Source organism: Haemaphysalis longicornis, unplaced genomic scaffold (assembly GCF_048455015.1).
Source record: "Haemaphysalis longicornis isolate Haplotype H1 unplaced genomic scaffold, Haemaphysalis longicornis Haplotype H1 scaffold_1, whole genome shotgun sequence".
NCBI lineage: Eukaryota > Metazoa > Arthropoda > Arachnida > Ixodida > Ixodidae > Haemaphysalis > Haemaphysalis longicornis.
In genome coordinates this window covers 288,251,093-288,274,781 of record NW_027526203.1, presented here as the reverse complement: position 1 = coordinate 288,274,781, position 23,689 = coordinate 288,251,093, and the positions used below count along the sequence as shown (strand labels likewise).

General features: G+C 45.7%; 1 protein-coding gene across 1 annotated transcript in view; it reads right to left on the bottom strand.

Annotated features, from left to right (window-relative positions):
- LOC144147686 (soluble guanylate cyclase 88E-like) overlaps positions 1 to 23,689 on the bottom strand; it is a 134,411-nt gene that overhangs the window by 98,639 nt on the left and 12,083 nt on the right. Inside the window, exon 2 of the mRNA XM_077679578.1 lies at positions 4,700 to 4,884. Coding sequence (XP_077535704.1) covers positions 4,700 to 4,871 — 172 coding nt within the window. The 5' untranslated portion in view covers positions 4,872 to 4,884. The remainder of the gene's footprint in view (positions 1 to 4,699; positions 4,885 to 23,689) is intronic.

Below are 23,689 nucleotides of genomic sequence, written 5' to 3'. Positions count from 1 at the left end.
TTACCAAAACCATAGCACTCGGTCATGAACGCACACTTGTGCATCTGAAGGTTAGACCATATAAAACAATGCCACCAATAAGTGGGTTACAATGGCTGCAACTGCACTAACACATTTGTGATTTGTGCACTTCTGGAACATCTTCATAACCTCAGTTATCATGCAATGAGGTTTTACCTTTATAATCTCAGTGTTTTGCCACCTGATCTATCAGGCCTCAATGCACATACCACGAATTAAAACAAACTCCCTATATTTATAATGCCATGTTACAAGCAAAGCTGTAAAGCAAATATCTGTATACATTAAACCTATCCGGATCTTGAAGTGATAGTCTACTCATACAAGCTTGGGACATGAGCAGAGAGCTGAGTTGGGTAGGTAAATTTTAAGTATTTTGTCATTTTCGAATTCATGAGCATGCACAAGTGTGAGAATAAAATTACATGAATGACACCATGTCGAAGGAACGATGTTTTCTTTTTATTTGATATCAAAAATACAAATACGAACACGAAATACTTATACTGAAATAACAAATACAAATATTAGCAGATTGCCCTTATGGAACACACAAATGAAAATATTCTTTTGTGGAAGAGCAAATAAGGACCTGTCAAAATAAAATTATTCTTTCATTTATGGAATTTTCAGCAGCTTGCTGAACAGGGAGGAAACTCATCTTTATTGCAGGCTGCTGACTGTATAAAGCCCAATGTTTGGCCTAAAGCTGACTGATTGATTGATTGTAGGGTTTAACGTGCCGACGCAACGCAGGCGATGAGGCGCGCCGTAGTGGAGGGCTCCGGATTAATTTCGACCACCTGGGGATCTTTAACGTGCGCCGAAATCTCGTACACACGGGAGTTTTTGCTTTTCGCCTCCATCAGAAAAGCGGCCGCCGCGGCCGGGAATCGAACCCGCGACCTCGTGCTCAGCAGCGCAACGCCTTAGCCACTGAGCCACCGCGGCGGGTACCTAAAGCTGACAGGTATACCTCATGTCCTAATGTAATATATTACCAAACAAAGAAAAAGTACTTTCTCCGGGCTTCAATTATGGTCCAGGTGAGGTGAGGTGACTGTGAGAGGGAAAGCGGTTCCCAGCCTGCACCACATATGTATCGCAGGGAGAGAAAGGGAAGAGGAGGGGGTAGAAATACACCACTTCCGATGATGTAGAAGGCCTTTGTAGAATCCCCCCCAGCAATCTTTGGCCCGGGAGCTGCTGCTTCGGGGATTTCGTCGCACTGTAATGGAAACAGCGTTGTAAACATCTCAAAAACCTCGAGTTACGGGTAGCATGCTGTTGTGTTGGCACTGCGTGAAGAAAAGAAAAGGTAGTTGAAAAAGTGACCAGGTACAAAATTGTGGCGTTATTTATCGGCGGTAAAACAGTATAGCGTGAAGGAGCGCAGCAGAAGTATCACCAACACCTTAGCAGATATGTGAAAATATCATAACTCAGGCAAGTGCATCGCTGTAGTTTAGACAATTATTTCTTTCTTTCTGCTTTATATTCAAAAGCTCTCTTAAAGGACGTTTTCTTCATATACATAGGAAGGCCGAGCGCTTTTTCAGTCCGAAGGCGTGCGAGAAAACTTTGGCATAATTTTATTTGACGCTGGCACGTCAATTGGACGTCGTAAAAAAACCCTTTTCGCTGTTACACGCGGAGGGTAATGTGCCCTAGTTTCTTTTTATGAAACAATTTCCACCAATAGTATGGAGCAAAACTTTTTATGAAAGATCGAATAAAACTGCTAGCAATATCTTTTGCTAAAGCATAGGTAAACTGCGCGCACCGACCAACAGCCAACGCATCTGTAACCATGGCCTCCTGTTAAACGCCTTTACAGGAGGCTGAGTAACAACATTAGAAGCCACCGCTTTGAGCAACCTCCACGCCGGCGCCGCGCCGCGTTTGCGCTGCCATTGCATCATGTTTCTGCAAACCGCGAGTTGACACTCCAGACAGACGACAGCTGTGCCGAACACAACAAGATGGAGGCTGGTGTTACTCATGAATGTTGCTTCATGTGAAAACTTTACCACTTAAACGCACCGTAAGAAAGTTTCCAAATCGCCACAGGATCCAGACTACTCAACGGGCAAGAAAATTTACTAGCCGAAACGACGACGCGAAAATCTGGTTAAGAAAAAACGTTATAACTAACTTTTTGCTACTCTTACCGAAAATGGCAAGCAGTGGCCATAGAATATTGAAAAATACAAAAGCCAAACTGGGTTTTATGTGGTTTGACCTTGAAAATGGGACGTGTGTAAAAATGCCAATTCTTTATGGCACCGCGGTATACTCATTACGGCAACGGAAGTACCCCACATGTGCAAGCGTTTTCGTTTTCCTCCTGGATCCCAAAACGGCCGCCGCACTGGGAACCCGAATCCTCTCTATAAGAACGTCAAATTTACCGTACGATCACGGGTATCGGAGAACGGTTTTGGCGCGGGCTTCTTACGACGACGCAAAAGGCATAATTTCGTGGTCCTTGCTATATTGTCTGCAAACACACAGTCTGCGCTCCCCCACCCCTCGAAAAAAAAAGAAATCCAGGGACTTACCTATCCGCTCGTGTTCAACCGGGCTATGCCCGTAATACACACACCAGCCGGCTTGACATAGCCGGCTTGCGTTCCCGGTGGCCGGTGTAACAGGGTTGGTGTAACAGGGGAAGCAACTGCATTCGCAGTTGCTTCTCCTGTTACACTGATTTCGATGCACACATTTGATGTCAGCGGAAGCGAACGTGGTCAAGTGTGAACGCTCGGAACTGAGTATGAACTATACAGAGCATGAGTCAAAGCGCGGGACCCCAACTTGCTCCGCGCTGAAATTACTCCATACTGCGCACGCGCGCTAAAGACAAATCACCGGACCACAACTCGCCACGCACGATCTTTTTTCCACTCCTACTGCGCATGTGCGCGCAAGTTTTTTTTAATGTTTTTCGGCTGTCGCCGTGTCGTCGGGCGCGTGTCGTCGGCCGCAGCAAAGGAAGGTTGCGGGCCATTGTGTGAGGGGGAATACGCGCATGCGCCGCAAGCCACACATATCGCTCGGAGCGTCACGATTGCCCCCCTCTTTTTATTTATTTCCTGGCGTCAGGCTGTCCGCTAGTATATAGCCGTGACACGGGTCGTTGGCGCAGCATATAAGCATGCTGTAACCACCTGAGGTTTTGTCACGGAAAAGAAGTCTGTCAGGGCCTCTTATATCACGGTATTGAGGTTGCCAACCGCATATAAATAGGACGCTATGCGGGACGCGACTAAGAGTGTACTCCGGCCATTCCCTGCGGGGGCGGGCGACTTGGCAGCATGCACCCTACTCCAACCTGCCCGTTCCCAGTTCGCGCTACACAGATATACTGCAACACTACCGTCAGAGCCGCCGCCATTACCCAGCCCCTTATCTCTCACTCAACACTTGTGAGGCCCGAATATGGCGCAGACTCCATAGGGAAACATATTATAACCCTCCTATTCTTCGCCATGTATCCCCCACTACATACCCTTGCAACTGCCCTATCTGCCATACCCCTAGTACGACGTACCATCTTGTATGGGCATGCCGCGACCACCCGAACCCCCTCCCTTCCCCCACCCCGGAGCAGTGGGAGTGCGGGCTGACCAGCTCTCAGCTCGGGACTCAGGAACGCCTGATCTCCCGGGCTAGAGCAGCAGCAGTCGCTCGCGGCTTTCTGACCTGAGAAGAGGCCACCCACCTTTCTTTTTATTTATTTATTCTTGTCGGCTGAAATGAAAACGTTTTTCCGCCACCACCAGTTTAAGTGAACCGCTTCAGCTTTGTCGATGTACGTGCGGCAGTAAGGCTACCAACTGTATACATGCACGGCCAGGTGAGTAGGAGGAACAAACGTTTTTGAAAGCAGTCAGCCCTGCGGAAGAGTCCTCGTGCTGGGACCCCTCAATACCATCCGGCTTCTTGGGCTGGAGGCGTCCCCATGCATACGCGAAAGCAAAGTAAGACTATCGAGGAAAAGGCGCCCAACGGGCGCGGAGAACGACCCGCCCGATCCCGGACGGAGTCGGGGTCGGAGGAGGAGGCGAGAAGCTGTTGTTTACAAAGTTCACAACTATTGGCAGCACTGTCAGTGGAGGTGAATCATCTGCAGACGAGTAAATCGTTATTAGGCACAAGTGTGGCAAGCCCAGCTTCAAGCATGCCTGACGATAGGATGGATTTGGCGGGGCAATTAAAACAACCAACGGGGTGACCGTATATAGCATGGTTAGAAAGGCCGTAAGTCCCAGCTCAAAGTAGGGTGAATGACTCCTAGGAAAGAGCATCGGGTCATGCTGATACATTCTGGTCGTGTTTATACATTACGTCGTGTTTATACATCTCATAACACAGCCTGCACGCTGTGTTATGAAGCTAGTATAAATTTAGGAAGAGTTTCGGGAGCAGGTAACGGTCCGTTTAGCAATGTGGCATCATACTACAGTGACTGTATACCCGTAGCTGCGCAGGCATTACAGCACGCGTTCAGTACGGGACTGGAATGGCATTATCGGTTTCCATATGAAGAGTCCTGTGATCATCGCAGGGTCATTAACACGGTTCCCTCTCGTTAAAAGACCCGGACAATGTGGCGACAGTGTTACGTATGCGCAAACGGCAGTGCAAGACGAAGAAGCGTAAGAAGGGTACTCACCTGGTACACGCTTGGCGCAGGCATCAGCCAGTTGCGTCATGGCGGCGTCCGGATACACAAGGTGCGTAGAGAAGTGCCGCAGGCCCAGCTCCGCCAACGCGGCCTCCCACAGTGGCTCCCCGAACTCAAGCCGCACATAGTGCTGCACGCTCTCCAGCAGCATTCCGTACATGGCTACGTTAGACCTGCAAGGCATGCAGTTTTATTCATAGCTGGGTTATGCGTAGGGGAAGTAAATCACGTTTGCGCGATTGCATAGTTGTCGCGATTACATAATCTGAGTGGCCCCAGCATACCGCCTAGGCACCTTTCTGGAGAGTTGCTCAGTGTCATTAATAGAGACCAGAACTTAACGCAAAATGCCTATTTTTCCTTGAGTCCTATCAAGCCCGCTTAAAGGGGCACTGACACAAAAATTTAGCATCTTGTTTTTTTCGTTAGGATAAGTAGCTAGTGACCTACTTATAACCAGTAGAAACCTCATTTGCTTCAGCGTGCGACGGTTGTTTAATTAGAGGGATTTTAAATGCGGCCAGTCGCAGTTTCGGTTTCAGCGAGTGCCGCGAAACGATGGATTTTGTGGATTTTGTGTGAACAAAGCTGACCACGTGACCGTCGGAGGGATATCACAGAGCAGAGCCGCCGTAGCACTGTCGAATCCGCATCGACGGCAGTTTCTGCGAATGCCCCCACGTACTGATTTCGTGAGGCGCTTAATTAAAAAGCGACCGTGGATGTGACGCAGGCGCTGCGAGTGCAAATGCTACCGCGGCTAAAGAACGACGCGCGACGCTCGAGACGGTGGGTGGCAAGACGCGCGCTGGGAGCAGCCGGCCGGTCTGCCTACAGGTCCGCCTACAGATGTGTTCGGCTCAGCACTGCGGCGGATATTCGAGTGCCGCTCTCGTAAGCGGTGCACATGACAATTTTTAATGCAACCCGCCATCGCATCATTAACTCCTTTCTCATGTAAGCCACTATGGTCGGGACTTGGGGACAATTTCGTGCAGCGGTAACAAGCTATCACTCGAGCTACCTGCGCCGGCCTGGGCCACTTCGCGGCCGTGGCCGCCGCCTGCACAGCGACCGTGCGGCTAGCTCAGTGGGCTTTTCGTGCCTCCGGCGCGTTTTCGCATCCAATGGTAATAAACAGTAATAGAAACAGAGTGCCTGGAATCGCTGTAGAACTTTGGTCGCGGCCAGCTGCCCGATTAGCTGACGAAATCACGGCGCCTCCGCCGCCAACGATCGGGTCGTTCGTTCTCGAGAGCAGAAGCTCCGCCCTCCGGCCCTCCGATTGGAGCGGCGAGCCGGGCGAGCCCGCGTAAAACGCCGGTAGTGCGGAAGCGGCAAACACAAACTCGTGACGTGTTTGGATGTTGTTTATTTACAATTGCGCGTGGTCCTCTGCTGGCTGCTCCGTTGCGTTTCGCACACTTAAAATTGATTTTAAATATGTTCTAGCCTGTATTCGCCGCTGATATTTTGCAGATGATGTATATGTGTTCCCACCAATCTATATCCGACGTTATCTCGCCTTCAAAATTTTGTGTCAGTGCCCCTTTAACATATAATAATGAAGTAAGGGAAAGGAAACATTTTAAACAATCATTTATAGTGCCCATAGGTGCTCATTTTGAGGTTCACCGACTATATGAGCTTTTTAGCGCCTAAAGTACCTTTTTGTGTAATATTCGACTCTTCTGGGTTTTTGGAGTCCATGTTCAGCGTGGACTGTTCTCACTCCAGAAGCCCGAAACTCGGCGTTTGTCGCACGCCGTTTGGGAGCGGAATCTGCGCGCCGTGCCAAACATACCGAGACACGGGAACCATGCTCAAGCCACCATCACCTTGACCTGGCTTCACCCCGAGCAACTAGGCCTCCAGAGGCCTGTACACGCAGCGACACCACAGCCAACCTCGCCGCCAGATGGGTTTCACGTCACCCCTGTCCGCACGAGCTCTTTCGTTCCATATTTTTTTCTGTCGCGCTTTGTCCGCGGATCAGCGGCGACAACTTCTGCTGACCTGCCTATTCATTGTTTACGCAATAAAAAATTAAACCCACATACACCCAGTGTGAGATCTGCCGAAACAGCGGAGCTGTGGTTCTCTTGTGTCGGCTGAAACGTCAACGGGCGCTCGCCTGCGGACGGCAGCGTCATTGCCGCGCAAATTCTACGGTTCACGCCAAGGAATCGGCAGCTAAACGTCAGCGTAGGAAAGGGGAACTCACTCCCCTCTCCCTCCCCGCTCCTGATAAACCACTGCGCCCTTGATCGGTGGATTTGAGAACCGGTTTCCGCGAGGCCGCCTGCTTGACGCACGACCTACAGCAGACTAACGAAAAGGCTCGACCTAGAACAGCGCCACTGCTAAAGCAAACAAAGGAGGAAATGAACGCGACACAGCCACGCATGTGCCGCTCAAGGTCAAAAGCACCTCCCGAAAGAAAACCACGTGAACATCTGACACACGGATGTTGCAATGTGACAACATGAACATATGCACAGTCAGACGCCGATCACGGGTACACCACCGGCCGGGAAGACGCAGAATGTGCCGCACGAAGAAGGAACGAGAGACGGAGGTTATAGAACGAGCATCTCGGCAATATTGAAGCAGTCTGGTCGCGACAGCCGTCATTCGCCGTGCCGGGTAAGACAGATATGACGAAACCTCCAGCAATAAACATAACTACACCAGAGCAGTGGGAGACCATACTGCTCAGTTCTGACCGGGACGTCCTTATCTGGGCAGTTCAGATGGCCGAAGACGCCGCCAGAGTCTAAGGACTCTTGGCCACTGTCTGACGGAGGAGGGTTGAAGAGGACGCCCACCTTCCCTAGGTTTGTTCATTCATTCATTATAAGGGCGTTTGCAACCTAACTCTGAGCGTTAGTTGCAAAGAATCTTGCGTACTGTATAATGTTGTTAATCAGCATATAGTGCATAGTTACTCAATGGTGTTATTCCCAGCAGCTTCGCTAGTTATGCACTTCGGCAGGACAGGATGAGTCAGTAATTCATCCGGAATTATTGCACTTTTCAGCACTATCCATGGGATTCATCGGTGCTGTGAAGAGCTGAGACGGTCGTTCTTTTCAGTGGACGGATACAATACCTGCAGTCAAGATGGTGTTCTTCGAGGCAAGTTCGTGTCTTCTAGGATCAGTTAACGTTTGCACCTCTTCCACCAGAGCTTGTTGCTGCCCCTTGGGGAACTCGCCTAAGAGCGGGAAACTAGTACAATAAACACTTTGCTGATATTAACAGCTTAGCATTCAACAAAAGCGTCGCAGCCAAAACTGTTCTACACCACGCGACCCTTGAACGTAACTTGGCACGTTCATGTGTTAATTTCTTTTCTAAAAGCATCCAGCATATGAGGACTTGGGCGCTACTCTGACTCAGAATGCTGAACTCCTTTCGAAAGTCCCGAACAGGTCTGCCGCCCTCCCCTAAGGACTGTTTTCTCACAGAGCAATTCCTAAACTTAGATCTGTCTCGGATATAAGATTTCTGGATTCCCTGTGCTGAAATTGTGCTACCAAGGGTTCTGAGCGGCAAAACGTCTGATATTCCAGATGAAATGGATTATGATCATGGAGCGTTCCGAAGTGAAACCACGGTTTGCCAACTTCAGTGGACGTTGAGCGTTCTTTTTCGCATACAAATATCGACAGAAGGGAGGTCCAACTTAAAGCCGTAAAACACCGAGATGGGCCCCATTTGTCATGGCATTTAGGCCTTTTTTTAAGTGTCGAATCGCCCTCAATTTTGCCTGAAATTTTGGACTATTGGCAGTCGAGTAGCCTATTTTCCCGAAGAAAACAAAATTATTTTCCCACAACACAAGATTTGTCCGTTCAAATCCAAACATTGACGTGAAGTACGCTGCTGATGTAAATACGAATTTAGCCTATACGTATATGCCTAAACGAGAGCATTTGACGCATATATATGCCTAAATGACCATTTTCAGTGCATATTATAGGCTCCTAAAACCCAAATCTTTCGTGCTTGAAGTTCCGGTCATTACACGGTGTAGTCCGGAAATCATTACACGTTTTAGTACACGAAAATGTCATAGCTAGGGAAATAAACCAACCAACGTACAAAGGCTGCAGCCAGTGGTTGACCAGTGGGAATGACAACAGCCCTTCTAGCATCACCAAGTGAAACTAGCAAGGGAAACCAGCATTGCAAGGCCACGTTTGTTTGTCGTTAGTGCTTATTAGCGCAAGTGCCACAAAGACCAAAGATCGCCTTTTATGTGGTGTTGTGTCAAGCTGAGTGTGAGTACCATGTCGCTCAAAACGGATGGCGTACGAAGAAGTAATGCAAATAAGAGTGCTTCATGGGTGCGCAGGGCACTTAAAAGGTGGCGGATAAGAATGGACTTAGACTTAATAAGGAAAAAAATCTGCAGAAATTCAGGGAATTGCCTGCTAATGCGCAGCATTCGTACGCGGCTTGTCTACATTCTGCGTTCCTTACAGTCATATTTCGCTATGAGTAGCCAAATACACGTTGGGATATTTTATTGTTTTTATGTTCTGTCTTGTTTCTTTTGCCAATGACAAAATTTTCACCATACAGCAATTAAGTCCCTTTATTTCTCCAAGTACAGTCATGGACAAATGAAATTCGAACACGAAAATATGAAATTAGAACACACAAAATTGAAAAATATTGTTCGTGGAGGCTTAATAATAGCGCGTTATTGGCATATTTGGAAAGCCACATTTCCCACATGTGTTTTTGTAACTAAGCCACGCGTCCTTTTTAACTTTGATGGAAATAAATCACGCTATTTGTGTGTTCCGGTTCATATTTACGTGTTTGCGTTTCATTTGTTCATGACAGTACGTATTTTTCCGCAGATGCAATGCGTAGTGCCGGGTTGGTTCGTTTTCATGATATTTTTATTCGTGTTTTCGTCCTTCTTTTCCAAGCTTCTTATTATAGTCTTCGTTTTTGCAGGAGATGTGTAAAGAATGAACTGACAAAGTAAAACTTTGTCAGTTCATTCTTGTTAAAATTTTATTCCTGTTTCTGTTTTTGTATTCTTTTCTTGTTCAAAATTGCCTTCGGTAAATTATGTTTATTTACGCTATAACGCTTAAATGTGTTACTTCCGCCAATTATGCTTTTTTGTGGAAATGCAGGGCGTTACACGGTTGGCGCAGTTTCGCTGGTCTTAGCGCATAAAATTCTTTGCCAAGTACCCCCCCCCCTCCCCCCAAGCCAGGACAATGTAACGCCCTGCATTTCCACAAAAATGCAGATTTGATGGAAGTAACACCTTTAATCGTTATAGCAGCGTAGATGGAGATAATTTGTCGAACAGAACTTTGACAAAACAAAATATAAGCAAAATAAAAATATATAATTTTCACAAAAATGATCTGATGAAATCAACAATAAGCATCGTATACATCTCCCCAAAAACCAAATATTAAACAAAAATTCCGCAAAATAACGTTCAAAATACGAATGAAAAATAGCAGGAATGAGCAAACTGCGTAACACCCGGCATTTCCATAAAAACGCAGATTTGCTGGAAGTAACACCTGTAATGGTTATAATAGCATAAAGGACGATAATTGGTCGAACTGAATTTTGAATACCCAAAAAATCAGGAAAATTAAATAGGATAAAGTTTTCACGAAAATTATCTGACAAAATCAAAAATATGCACCTTATACTTTTTCCCCAGAACCCAAGATTAGGCGAAAGAGGTCCGCAAAAGAACGTTCAAAAGAGGAACAAAAAAAAGCAAAAATTAGCGAGCTGTCTAACACCCTGCATTTGCACGAAAACTCAGATTTGGTGGAAATAACACTTTTAATCGTTGCAATAGCGTAAATAGGGATAATTGGTCGAACATAATTTTGAAAAACCAAACCACGGGAAAGATAGATAACATAAGCTTTTCACAAAAATGACCCGTCAACATAAAAAAAAATTATCTTATACATCTCCCCCCAAACCCGAAGACTAAACAAAAAGTCCCAAAAAAGAACGTTCGAAATACAATTTCAAAAATATATGACCCATGGCGAAAATGAGCAAACCATTTAACGCCCTGCATTTCCACAAAAATGAAGGTTTGGAGGAAGTAACGCCTTCAATCGTTATAATAGAGTAAATGGAGATAATTGGTCGAACCAAATTTTCAAAACCCAAGAAATAAGACAAATAGAAAAAATAATAATTTCGCAAAAGTGATGTGAAAAACTAAAAAATACTCAGCTTATACATATCCCCCCAAAACCGGAGACTACACAAAAAATGTCCCCAAAAGAATGATGGAAATACGAATAAAAAATAGCCTAAACGGACAAACTCTAAAGTACGCCTTGCATCTCAAAAAAAAAAAAAAAACATCCTGAGTAACGAAGTAAAGGCGCTTCATCGCTGTAATCGTATAAATTTACATAACTGGCGAAAAGAGAAAAAAGAAAACTTAAAAACAATAAAATATTTCAACGTCTTTCGCTAAATAACCATATTTCGCTGTAAAAAACTCACACTCAAGGCAAGCGGCATGAGAATGCTACGCATTAGTACAGGGTCATTCCACACGAAACGTCCCAGCCCAAAAATTGACAATCGCCAATTTCATTGAACTGTTGGCAGCCTTCAGGGGAATAGTTCAATAAAACTGAACTATTGGCAGCCTTCACGGGAAGGGCTCGGCCCCTCGAATAGGTTCCGTTGCCGCCGGGCAGTCCCAGAGAGCGGGACGGAGTACATGAGGCATTGGGGTCCTACCTGGACTCCTCAGGACTCCTCTTGGCTCTCCGCTTTCTCCCGAGATAAACTCAACTGTCTGTGTTTTTTTAGATGTGGAGTATCTTAGGACAGCACAATGTCCATCCGCGTCCGTGCACATAGCATTTACAATCGCAAAAAATCACACAGGCACCGGCAGGATTCGAGCCTGTGTCTGGTAGACCAGACAGAGTTAGTGTCAGTCGTCTTATCCATTGGGCGACGACAGTGAGTTAGTACCCGAGAGTCAAACGGCTTACTCCCTCGCCTGTAACGGTGCGGAGTACCTTAGGACCTCCCAATGTCCGTCCGCGTCCATCCGTGCGCACACCACCATCAAGCGAAAATCAAGCGAAATTCGATTTGAGCCGTGAGTTGCAGTTTCATTTAGGGGATAATCAACGTGCAACTCACGGCTCAAATCGAATGACGGTCAGGGCGCAAATCGGATGTCACTCGGGGCGCAACTTGGATGTCATTTCTAATCCCTGTACTCCGCACCCTCGCCATCATCCACGGAGTGGAGATGCTGCCATTTTTGGTGTGTGTGTCGGTGTGTGTGCTTTTTTTCCTTAGTGTTCTTAACGTTTAGTCTTTAGTCTTGTATATATAGTGTTGAGTCTTTAGTGTTATATATATTGTACATATATGTACTTATTAGTATTCTATATGTATATATATATATATGAATCCTTCCCTTCTCCCTCTCCTCCCTTTCCTGTATACCCGTATTCCCCATTCCCCACACCCCCACACCAGTAGGCGTTCCCGTGTCCACGCTTAGGTGAGACAAACTACTCCTGCTGGTGGTATTTCCTTTCAATTTTAACAATAAATTCATTCATTCATTCATTCATTTCATTGAAAAAATGTGTTCTAGTGGCTGATTAAGTGTAGGAGGTCTGCACAGAGTATTTTCGTTAAAAAAAAATTTGCGGTCGTATGAGCGCTCCTTGAAGTTTCTGCCAACACGCAAAATGTGGTTGCCGATAAAAAATTCTCAATAAATAGTGAAACTATGTACAATGACAAATAATATTTTAGAGCATTCCGCTTATTTTGCTCTTTGATGTGTAACTATGATTGAAGCCGTGTAAGGATTTTTGGTGTTGTATTAGCTAACTAAAAACGGGAGAAATGGCGCGTTTTCAAGATTTTTTTTGCACACCGTGAAAGCTTCACCTCTAATATTTCCAACGTGCGTTGATATGGTGCTTGCGTGTCTACTAAAAATAATTTAAGTCGATTACAAAGCGTACTTTTCAAGCAAATTCCTTACAAAGATACAAATAATGAGGCTTTGCCAAACTTCAGACCTTAAAAAAAGCACCAAGGCCCTCGAGGTAAAATTTCATGACGCGGCTCATTATACGAATCAGCACTTTAGCTTTTAATTTAGAAAAAGTCTTTTGATGAAATTTTGTTTGAGGCGAGAAAAAATTTCAGTTCACATTCAGCCGCACTTGTGTCCACTATGGAACTGTGTCCCCAACTCGGAACACATTCGTGCTGCGGGCCTTTTTCTGTGGCAGGCGTGCGCACACCTGGCTCTCTGCTAAACGATCATTGCGTCGCTTGACATCACAAAAAATATACCGTAGACGCCATACTTGGGCCAGTTCTCCATTTCTTTTTTGGTCTTCGCACAGTCACTTAAGAGAACCCAGCAAGTAAGCGTTTTGTAGTAGCAGCTATCAATGAGCAAGCTTAACCTGACTGTCTGATGCAGAGAAAATGAGCACAGAGTCATCTTCCCTGCGCACCGCACTTCACCTGACCCACGGGCATTCACCGCAGGATACCTTTTACTGCGAACATAGAATTTCTTGCCACTTGTTTCTTTTGCCTGCCTTTCTTTTATCCACAGATGTTCAATGCTTACCGGTTGAGCAGTCAGCGTCAAACACGAAAAATGGCAACACGAAGTGTTGAAAGTGTAGCTGGTCAGAAGTGATGGAATTGTCATGCTCCTTTGACTGGGATTGCCATGGCGAATCTTAAACCAAGTTGCGCCCTTGTTTCTTGTATTTTAGAACTTGGAACCCAGATTATTGTTATTCCATTGATATTGTTTACAAGGCACACAAGTTCTTTTGTGTTTGAATCTGATCTTGAAAAGGTCTGTGCCAGACATTTAAGTGCACCACCGACGCCGTCACGCCACATGCGTTTTTGCCGTGTGAAGTGGAAAAGAAATTCCATTCTGCCGACAGTTTATGGTCCACCTAGTGGCGGCAGAGATTCACGAAGCTTTTTGTTGTTGTTGTTATTGTTGTATTGCGAAGAAGCTCCGTCAGAGAAATAGTGGAAATCTGTTAGTTAAGGCAGATCTTGTTTTTGTATTCTGAGTACTGCGCTCTGAAATATACTCGGCAAAGAATGCTACGCGTTAGAAGTAACTGCGTCCTGTTCTTCACAGGGCGCGGGATCAACTCCGATCTAGATATCAAGTTTAGCAGTGTCTGATTACTGTAAAAGAAGAAACGCAAGTAATTAGGCGTAGTTTTTGGTGAAAATTCACATTCATTCCCCACATTAGGAGACTGAAACACAAATGCCTGAAAGCAATGAAGATTCTTAAGGTTCCTTCACACCACACTTACATCAACTTTTGCGTATTTTTACCGGCCTGCTAGGGTCACGGCTGTACCGGGAGTGTTGTGTATGGGTCAGCCACGAAAACAGCCCTAGAAATTCTGGGCCCAGTTCTGCCCTTGGGGCTTCTTGTATCGAGTGCTTTCCGTATCAGCCCCATACAAAGCCCTCACGTCGAATACGACCAGTGGTGTTTGGGCCACCAGGCATGCATATACTGCCCTTCGGTACGCACTTAAAGCGATATCCAAGACAAATCATCAATTTAAAATAGAAAACAAATCTGATCATAACTAGGATTTTTTTCAATCTCTATCTACGCCCCTAACGCTCCGAGGGAGAGAACAAGCAGAGGATCTTGGGATTGTGTTCGACAACATCTACAAAACTGGTGTAGCGGACGTTGTTCCACCTTGTTATTTGTATCCGGTTGCTTGTGACCTGTCCTTTAATGAAACAGACAAAACGCAAGCACTAAGAGAACTACTCTCACATTTCCAGACTTACAGTACAAGTACCCATACACGCCTTTTATAAGGATGCTTCAAAGGCTACCACTGCTGTGTCTCCGGCACATGGGCCCCGCTTTTCAGCACAAGGACACTGAATAAAAACACCACTGTATACTGCTGAAGCGCATAGCATTTCAATTACAGTACAGCATATAACACAAACAAAAATACAACCATCCATTACCTTTACTGAGCGTTGTCACCACATTGCACTCCGGAAAAACAAGTAAAAACGTGGTGATAAACCGACCAATCAAGGCCATAATGTCTGCGCATTCTCGGAAATTGAAAATTATACTGTGCTGAGTGCCTGAACCCTGCGGCATTCGGGGCAAGAAAATCGCTGAACAGAATGCCGCTGTTGCCACACTACCATGTTGCATAGATGGCCCACTCACCCCCTAAAAGGATTTAAAGCCATTAATGCGAAAACGACTCAGGGAACGCTGGAAGAAGACTTGGACACACAAACAGACAACAAACTGCGCACAGTGAAGCCATATGTACAGTCATAAACAAACGAAACGCGTACACCAAAACATTAACCCGAACAGACAAAAAGCACGACTTCTTTCGATGCAAGTAAAACTGACGCGTGGCTTCATTACAAAGACAAAGTTGGGAAATGTGGCTTTCTAATCATACCAATAGCGCACCTATATTGAACCTCCACAACGAGTATATTTTTTTTAATTTCTGCGTGTTTTGGTTCATAATTTCGTGTTCGCATTTCATTTGTCAATGACTGCACGTAGATACTTAACAGAATAACAAAACGTAACCACACAAGTATTTATATGTAGATTGCGGATAGGTCACACACATGCTACACATTCCCACCTTTTAAATGGCAAACTACTACCACGATGCCACAGGCGCGGAAAACGACTTTCAGTACTATATGTCTTAATTGATTGCTCTGCTTTCGACGACGGTAGACGGTGGGAGTTTCCGGAGTTTCACAGGTATAATATTCCCATGCATCCATCTTTTTTAGCTGACAAGAAAATTTAGCTGACAGTATAAATTTTTGACAGATGTTAAGTTTGTACACCTCATTCTGTATTACACATAATCACAGCCTGGCCATTTACACCAGGTATCTCACTAATTCTGTATCACAATTAATCACAGCCTGACCTTTCGCACAAGATATCTTACTTTTGTTGTACGCTATTTTACTTCTACTTTGTAGCCTGGCCCTGTACAGCAGTCATTTGACTTGATTTCTAGCACTAACTTTTACTTTAACTAGCTGATTTTATTACAATGTACACCTTTTCATAAGTAGTTAACCCTTTCGACCCTGGTGCCCTATACTTAGGGCATTAACCAAAATTCGCGTGGAAACTTGAGAATGAAACCAAAATAGCTGGTTTCCTTGTTAATAGTTCTTGAAGGGCGCCTGGTTCGATAGATATTACCAATGTTCATTTTTTGACAGATGACCTAATTGAATGCCACGCTTGAAAATCGCTAATTACTTGTAACACAAGATTAATGTCTTGTTTGTAAGCTTACAGGATCCAAAAAATAAAGAAAAAAGAAAACACACAGAAAAAATGTTTTAAATACAAAGAAAAATTCAGAGCTGAAAGGGTTAATGTTTTGGCGTTGTTTGCCATTCGATGACCTTGCGCCATTAAACACCAACAATCATCAAGGCACTTAAATGGTAACCATTGTGATGATCTTAGATAATAATGTTAAAGAAGCGAGTGTTGTAAATTTTTCGCGATGGGAAACGGTTTGTAAAAACCCAACATGGGATAAATAGTGAAAGCACGTTTCTATGAAAACATCAGTTCATGCTTTAGGAAGTGCGCTGGATGCAGTGGAATGTGGTGTGTGTAGAGTTCTGCAAATTATGTGTGAATTTCCGTGTCCTGTTCCCTGCAAGGACGGAAAGGACTACTCCAACATCTTGTGCAAATTGGTCTCCGTGTGTCCTTCAAAGGAATGAGTGTTGCACGGGTGTGTCCTACTCTGGGTCTGTAAAGTATTTTTCCGCGAACGTATTTCGTTTTCTGTTGTGTAGCTGCCTATTTTCGTTCTTTTTGTGTGAAGCTTGTTTTCTACATGTGTGTCCCTTTCTTGCTGCAAGTGCTCGAGAAGATTCTTTGTATTATGTGGTCTGCGATCAAAATACAGAACTTCAGTTACGCCCGCGAAGTTTCGGAAGGCAGCACCAGCTCACATCCTATCTGCTACTCCATTTCCTGATGTACCGCAACGACCAGAAACCCAGGATATGGTAATTTTGAGACGATGTGCATATTAGCACATAATATCATTTATAAAAGAGTTTAAAAGTCAATTTCTGTGAGGCTTGCTTAAAGGTTCTACTGCTATACGTTTAGGGAATCTGTTATATGGCTGGTTTTGATGTTTGAGTTCGCATTGTGTTTAACAGTCAGGCTCATGCCATGTTCTTCTCTAGTAAATATGCTGGTGTTAGTGTTCAACGCTTTTGAAGCTGAAAAACTGGCCCTATCAGCATCATTAGACATCACAGAAAATGTTTTCAAAGGATCCGTGTTGGAGGCTCAAAAAATGTTGTATTATGGCAATGGGAGCTTCCCTTTATCTCTTCACTGATCTCATATCACACGACACAGGGAAAGTCTCCTCAGAACAATAAAATCCGTAACAGCGCAGCCCTTTTGCATGTGTCGTAAAACGAAATTCCTATAGTGGGCGCTAATGCGTTTACTGACATTGTCGCTGCGTACTGGAAGGCCGTAATCGTTTCGAGCGAAATATTTCCCGCAAAGTACCATGCTTACAGCTCCATCTTTCCGGTTATCAAATTCTATTTTGTAACATCTGCAAGACTCATCACCTACTTCACGCGAGAAATGGTAGAAAAGTAAGCTTCTCATTATGCTCTTGCACCGGGGCAAAACTATACCGGACGTCACTAATTAATGTAGACGTTCGCCTTCAACAGCGGATCTGTCGAAGCTTTTTGTTCGGCCATGGAGTGTTACCAGAAAACTATCATCATCGGCGAAGTGGAGAGGGGGAAAATGATAGTGTGAGGTAAAGTCACGAGGAGAGTAGGAGCCCACGTACATGTGTTGGGAGTGCGCGTCTCAATAAAAAAGTGGGATTAGGGAAGTCCCGGGAATCGAACCTGGGACCTTTACGCTGTTAAACCGGCAACCTAAGCACTGGGCAGCCAATTGGAAAGAAAAATTTCTGGGTTGAGTAGCCCAAGAAAGACTATCGTCTTTAAAAAAAACTGGCTCCAAATCGCGCTGTGGAGGTGTTCGGAAAGCAAAGCTTTAAACGGCACCCACAACAATTTCCCATGCGACGACACATAAATTCACACACGGGGCTGTACAAAGAGTAAAACCAGATACTCTGCCAGCCGTTACCTGGAATTCGCGGGGGCGGCGTCAGAACGCAGTAGCAGCGTCGGTCACGCCCGGGCTAGAGCGGCGGACGCCGCCGCTGTAGCCCGGCCGTGAATCGGGAGAAAGAAAACGGAGCAGCGTCTTTTTAAGGGTGAGACAGCGGAACCCAGCCATCCTGATGTGCTAGCTTGGGGCTACACCACCACGCGACACAAGCGCAGACGCCGAAACAATTCGGCGTGTAAGCTTAGTGATTCCCATTTATACCGATTTAAACTAGTTAGTTTAGTAAGTTTGAGAATCGCGAGAAAGCTGAGGAAACTTTTATCATCGCTATTTATCAGAACCAGTTGCTCCTTTCGCCTTTTGTAATACCTCTTAAAACACAACCGAACTGGTATCCACCAATTTAGAAAACGGAGTCCCATTCGTGGCAAGCAGTGCGGAAAAGGCAGCGTTTCTGTAGCGGCAATATGTCGGTATGTGGTCTCTACATCTTGTTTTCCCGCCCTGCAAGCCAATCCTTAACGTATCTTTGCCGTACGACCATTTAATTCCGTCGGGTTCGGGTTACAGCCGGACCGGACGAACAAGTTGTCGAACAAGTTAATGAAGCCGTGCGAAGGAAGCGCGAAATCGACGCGAAGCTGCGCCAAAACAGGCCCAAAACAACCGTCGCTAAAGCAGACGACAAAGCCGTCCCGCCGACGCGCAGCCGGTGTCAGCAGGCACCTGCACTCGGTGAACGCTGGGCCATTCGCCGCGCCATCTACACTGTGCTCCGTGAGTGAAAAGCGCCCTCCCCCTCCCCAACCGCGTTGGGAGTTGTCGCGCACGCCACGAAGGAACCGTTGGCTGCTAGAGGTGGAAAGCTTTGCTTTAAAAAGGTTGTGTTGGCACGCAGAGCACAACACCTACAAGGAAAAAAGCCTAGATAGGAACATTTACAAATATAAGAGCGACATGGGTGAATTTTGAAGCGGAAGTAAATAAATAAACCTAGAAATATATCTAGTAGCCCACAGCGTGCAAAAACCATTCCATCTCCCCTTCCCAGGCAGCGTGATCACGAGATGGGAAGGCAAGTGCACACACGGGTTTGGAAGGTTGGAAATAAATAATAAAAGAACGAAAGAAGCGATAACCTAACCCCCCAAATTAAGCGCAACAGAAAACAATTAAAAGACCGCCGCCGCACAAAACAAAAAGAGACGAACCAGGGGGAAAAAACGCTTCCCGTGGTCGAAATCTAACCTGGGTCCCTCGCGTAGTGAAACCGACTTCTGAGCGGCTGCGTTCGGGGCGTGATATCTCGCGTGCCGTTCTCCTCGTCAGTTCACGTGCCTTCACGCCTGAAGTGAGGAGCCCCGACGCCGAGTTCGCACTACAGACGCGGAGTTCGCGAAGCCGGTTGCCGCGGGTTTTAGCGCGCGCTAACGTGGTTCACTTTGGGAGAGGTGTGAAAGCCTGATGGCAAAACGATCCTTGCCTGCCAGTCATGCAGAACTTTCAGCGGCGAGTTCGTTCGAAAATCCATGTGAGGTGCAACAGCCGGGTATCCGACGAATGGAGAGGGACCGCCAGCTCCGATGTTTCAATTTTTCGTCCCTTTCGTTCCAATTTTTTTTCGTCCCTGAACTCTGTCGTGGCGGCATTGAAACTTCGCAGTCGAAATGGGTACGCCAAGGGCTGACCGCTAACGGCACCCCACGGAAAGAAAAGCAACCAGACTGATTAGACAATTGCTCGCGGCAGTCAAAGTTGCGAGAACAAATTCGGAGTTTCGAATGTGTGCTCTCAAGAGGCCGGCGACCTGTTTCTTCGTCTGTTTTTTTTTTTTTTTTGGTGGGGGGAGGGGGGGTGGGGGAGGGGGCGCTTTTATTACCATTTCTGCGCTAATAAGTGGGTGTGTAAAAACAGCGCGGGAATTAAAAAGAAAATTTAACCTGCTACTGCAGCGCAATTTCTCGTATACGGCGGTTGCCGTGTACATCACGCAGGTGACAGCGGCACCCTGTTAACAACGTCACTGCGTTTAAAAGAACGGGGGTAGTTTTAGGTTACAAATTTACCTAGCTAAACGTTGCAGTGAACTGCAGAAGTAACTGCTCCGTTTTCGCCTTGCCGAAGACGTTTATCTTTTCCATAGGAGTCTGTAAATTTCAATCAGGCGGAAGCGGTTTCTGTAGAATGGAGGCACCTACACGCTGCCACGTTGTGGGTGCCTCCACACACTAGAGACAGAAAAAAAATATACAGGCCATGATAATAAAAAAAGATAGAGGAAATCTATGTGCGGCTGCGTGGTATCGCAGATGTAGCGCGGGACTGCGACTGTTTCAATGTTTTAAAGCTCCGCGCGACCCCGGCGCCATCCATTGGTTGGCAGGTAGAGCTGGCGGTGGTGGCTGGGTCGCGGGAGATTCGAAAGGTAATTTGGAAATTACTGTAGTCAGACGCTATTTATAATCTCTAACCAGAACATATTTTTGTTCGTTTTTGTTCATAATCTAGCCTTCCACTAATTTTTGAGATCCTAGTGTACAATACGGTCACTTTTTGCAGTTATGTGATACAGTGTTGGCGCTGGCATCAGTACCGGTGAGAGGCCATTTGGTGCGATGATGTAGTTGCGCGCACGGCGGCAACGCTGGCGACGAGCACCGTGGGCCCTAGGGCGCTATTCTCGACTGCACAAATTGCCGGCAATTCGCCATGTTTTATTTTTCGCTAGCACGACGTAAGAAATCAGTGACGTGCTGCACCTATAGTTATGACGACATGCAGTGTAATTTGACGATTAACTCATAAAGATCGCAATCAAGGTATCAAATATTGCGCAAGAAAGATATAAAAACACTTGGCATGTACTATAAAAATTAAGACGGTAGCTGAGGCTGACAAGAAAAACACATTTCTGCAGGTCAAAAGTGGCGTCCACACAAGGCGACCGAGTAACGTTGATCCAAAAGTGAGCGAAAGGCGGATGTCGAGCTAAAGAACATTATAGAATATTTTTACCGTGTCTATTTATTTCTTTCAGTCACTTTGAGTAACGTAGTTAGGCTCTCTGCTTCAATGCAAGCTTTGTTGCGTTATCACCTTCCCACGCCGCCACGCTATCATCTGCTGCTATGTTACAAGTTTATGGCGTGGGGCCCTATTCTCGACTGCACAAATTGCCGGCATTTCGTCCATGTTTTTTTGCGTAAGCACGACGTAAGCAATCAGTGACGTGCTGCACCTATAGCTATGACGACATGCAGTGTAATTTGACGAGTCACTCATAAAGATCGCTACCAAGGTATCAAATATTGTGCAAGAAAGATATAAAAACACTCGGCATGTACTATAAAAATTAAGATGGTAGCTGAGGCTGACAAGAAAAAAACGTTTCTGGAGGTCAAATATGGCGCCAACACCATAAGGCGATCGAGTAACGTTGATCCAAAAGCGAGCGAAAGGCGGATGTCGAGCTAAAGAACATCACACAATTTTTTTACCGCATCTACTTATTTCTTTCAATCACTTTTATTAACATAGCTAGGCTCTCTGCTTCAATGCAAGCTTTGTTGCGTTATCACCTTCACTGCCGCCACCACCGCCACGCCATCGTCTGCTGCTATGTTACAAGTTTATGGCGTGATCACAGAAAAAGACGGTTGCGACCATCGCTTCTATGACACATAAGAGCAGCGAAGCGCTACGCCTGATAACTGCGGAGCGCACCGATGTCGCCGATTCACTCATTCGTCAAGCTCGACTGCAATCAGCGCTGTAATGAACTAAATAGTCACTTTTCATTGTTATTTTTCTCTTGAGTTCAATCATGGGACCCAACAGCTTACTAGGACAAGTATGGACAAATGCCATGCATTGGGTTCTCTTTGTCATGGAGAGGCTTGTACTGCCCTCTTATGTTGCGGTTACGCCAAACAAATAATTTTTATTTCATTGCCAAACATAAAAGCAAAATACTGTATGTTATTTGTATGTTCTATTGTCGCTGACTTGGAAGCAGTTGAAACTATAATTTGTTTTGGTAGGAAACATGCTTTAAAAAGCGCGCATGCGAAACTGCGCCTGCTACAAATTGCCGCACATTTCGCGGCGCCGTAAGCCGGGGCAATATTTTGCCCTATTTTGCTTGTATTTTGCGACAAAAACAGCCGCCATTTTCAAGCTGTTACGTAGCATTACGTCACTTTTACGCAGGCTGAAGTTGCCAATGCATCACGTAATCGTTCCCGCCAACTGTTTAAATTACGTCACGCCTTCTCAGCCAATCACAGAGGGGGTGTGTATTACAAGCAGTATTGTTGTTGAATAGGAAAGACAGGCTTACGTTGTCATGTCCGCTGCATTTAGTCTGGTTTTTCATTGCCGGCCAAGAATTATGCGCCTTTAGTAACGAGAAATAAGGCAAACTTTAGAACTGGTGTCCGTAGACGACATGAAACGTCAAAATGACGACAGCACACACAACCGCTTTGTCAACCGGAAGCACGTGACCAAAATTGAAAGCCAATCAGAAAAGACTTCCGGAAAATTGCCTGAATTGCCCGCAATTTGTGCAGTCGAGAATAGGGCCCGTGATCACAGAAAAAGACGGCCGCGACCATTGCTTGTATGACACATAAGAGCAACGAAGCCCTACGCCTGATAACCGCGGAGCGCACCGATGTCGCCGATTCACTCACTCGTCAAGCTCGACTTGAATCTACGCTGTAATGAACAAACGAGTCATTTTTCATTGTTATTTTTCTCTTCAGTTCGATCATGTGACCCAGCAGCTTACTAGGAGGTGCGTGGACAAATACCATGCATTGGGTTCTCTTTGTCATGGGGAGACTTGTACTGCCCTCTTATGCTGCGGTTACGCCAAACAAATAATTTTTATCTTATTGCCAAACATAAAAGCAAACTACGGCACGCTATTCGTATGCTCCCTGATCGCTGACTTGGAAACAGTCGAAACTTAATTCTTTCGGTAGAAAACATGCTTTAAACCGCACGTCATGCGAAACTGCGCCTGATGCAAATTCACGGACATTTTGCGGCGTCGAAAGCCGGGGCAATTTTTTGCCCTATTTTGCTTGAATTTTGCGACAAAAATAGCCACAATTTTTTCAAGCTGTAACGTAACATTACGTCACTTTTACGCAGGCTGAATTTCCCGATGTGCGACGCAATCGTTCGCGCCAACTGTTTAAATTACGTCACGCCTTCTCAGCCAATCACAGAGAGGGTGTGTATTACAAGCAGTATTGCTGTCGAATAACAAAGACAGGTGTACGTTGTCATGTCCGGTGCATTTAGTCTAGTTTTTCATTGCCGGCCAAGAATTATACACTTTCAGTAAAGACAAATCAGGCAAACTTTAGAACTGGTGCCCGTAAACGTCATGAAACGTCAAAATGACGACAATACACACAACCGCTTTGTGAACCCGAAGCACGTGACCAAAACTGAGAGCCAATCAGAAAAGACTTCCGGCAAATTCCCAGACTTGCCGGCAGTCGAGAATAGGGCCCGTGTGGCTGCCGACGAATGAGGAGAACAAATCTCAGTGCTTTCTCTCGTCTCCGCCGCATTATAGTCTTCCTTTCCGACACTCCACTTTTCGCGGCGTCCGAATTAAGCTTCGGGCGAGTAAGCGCTTCTTGCGGCCGTCGTCGTGATTTCCAGTTCACCGTGATGACGCCTTACCGTGGACGATTGATGAGCACAACAAAATTCTC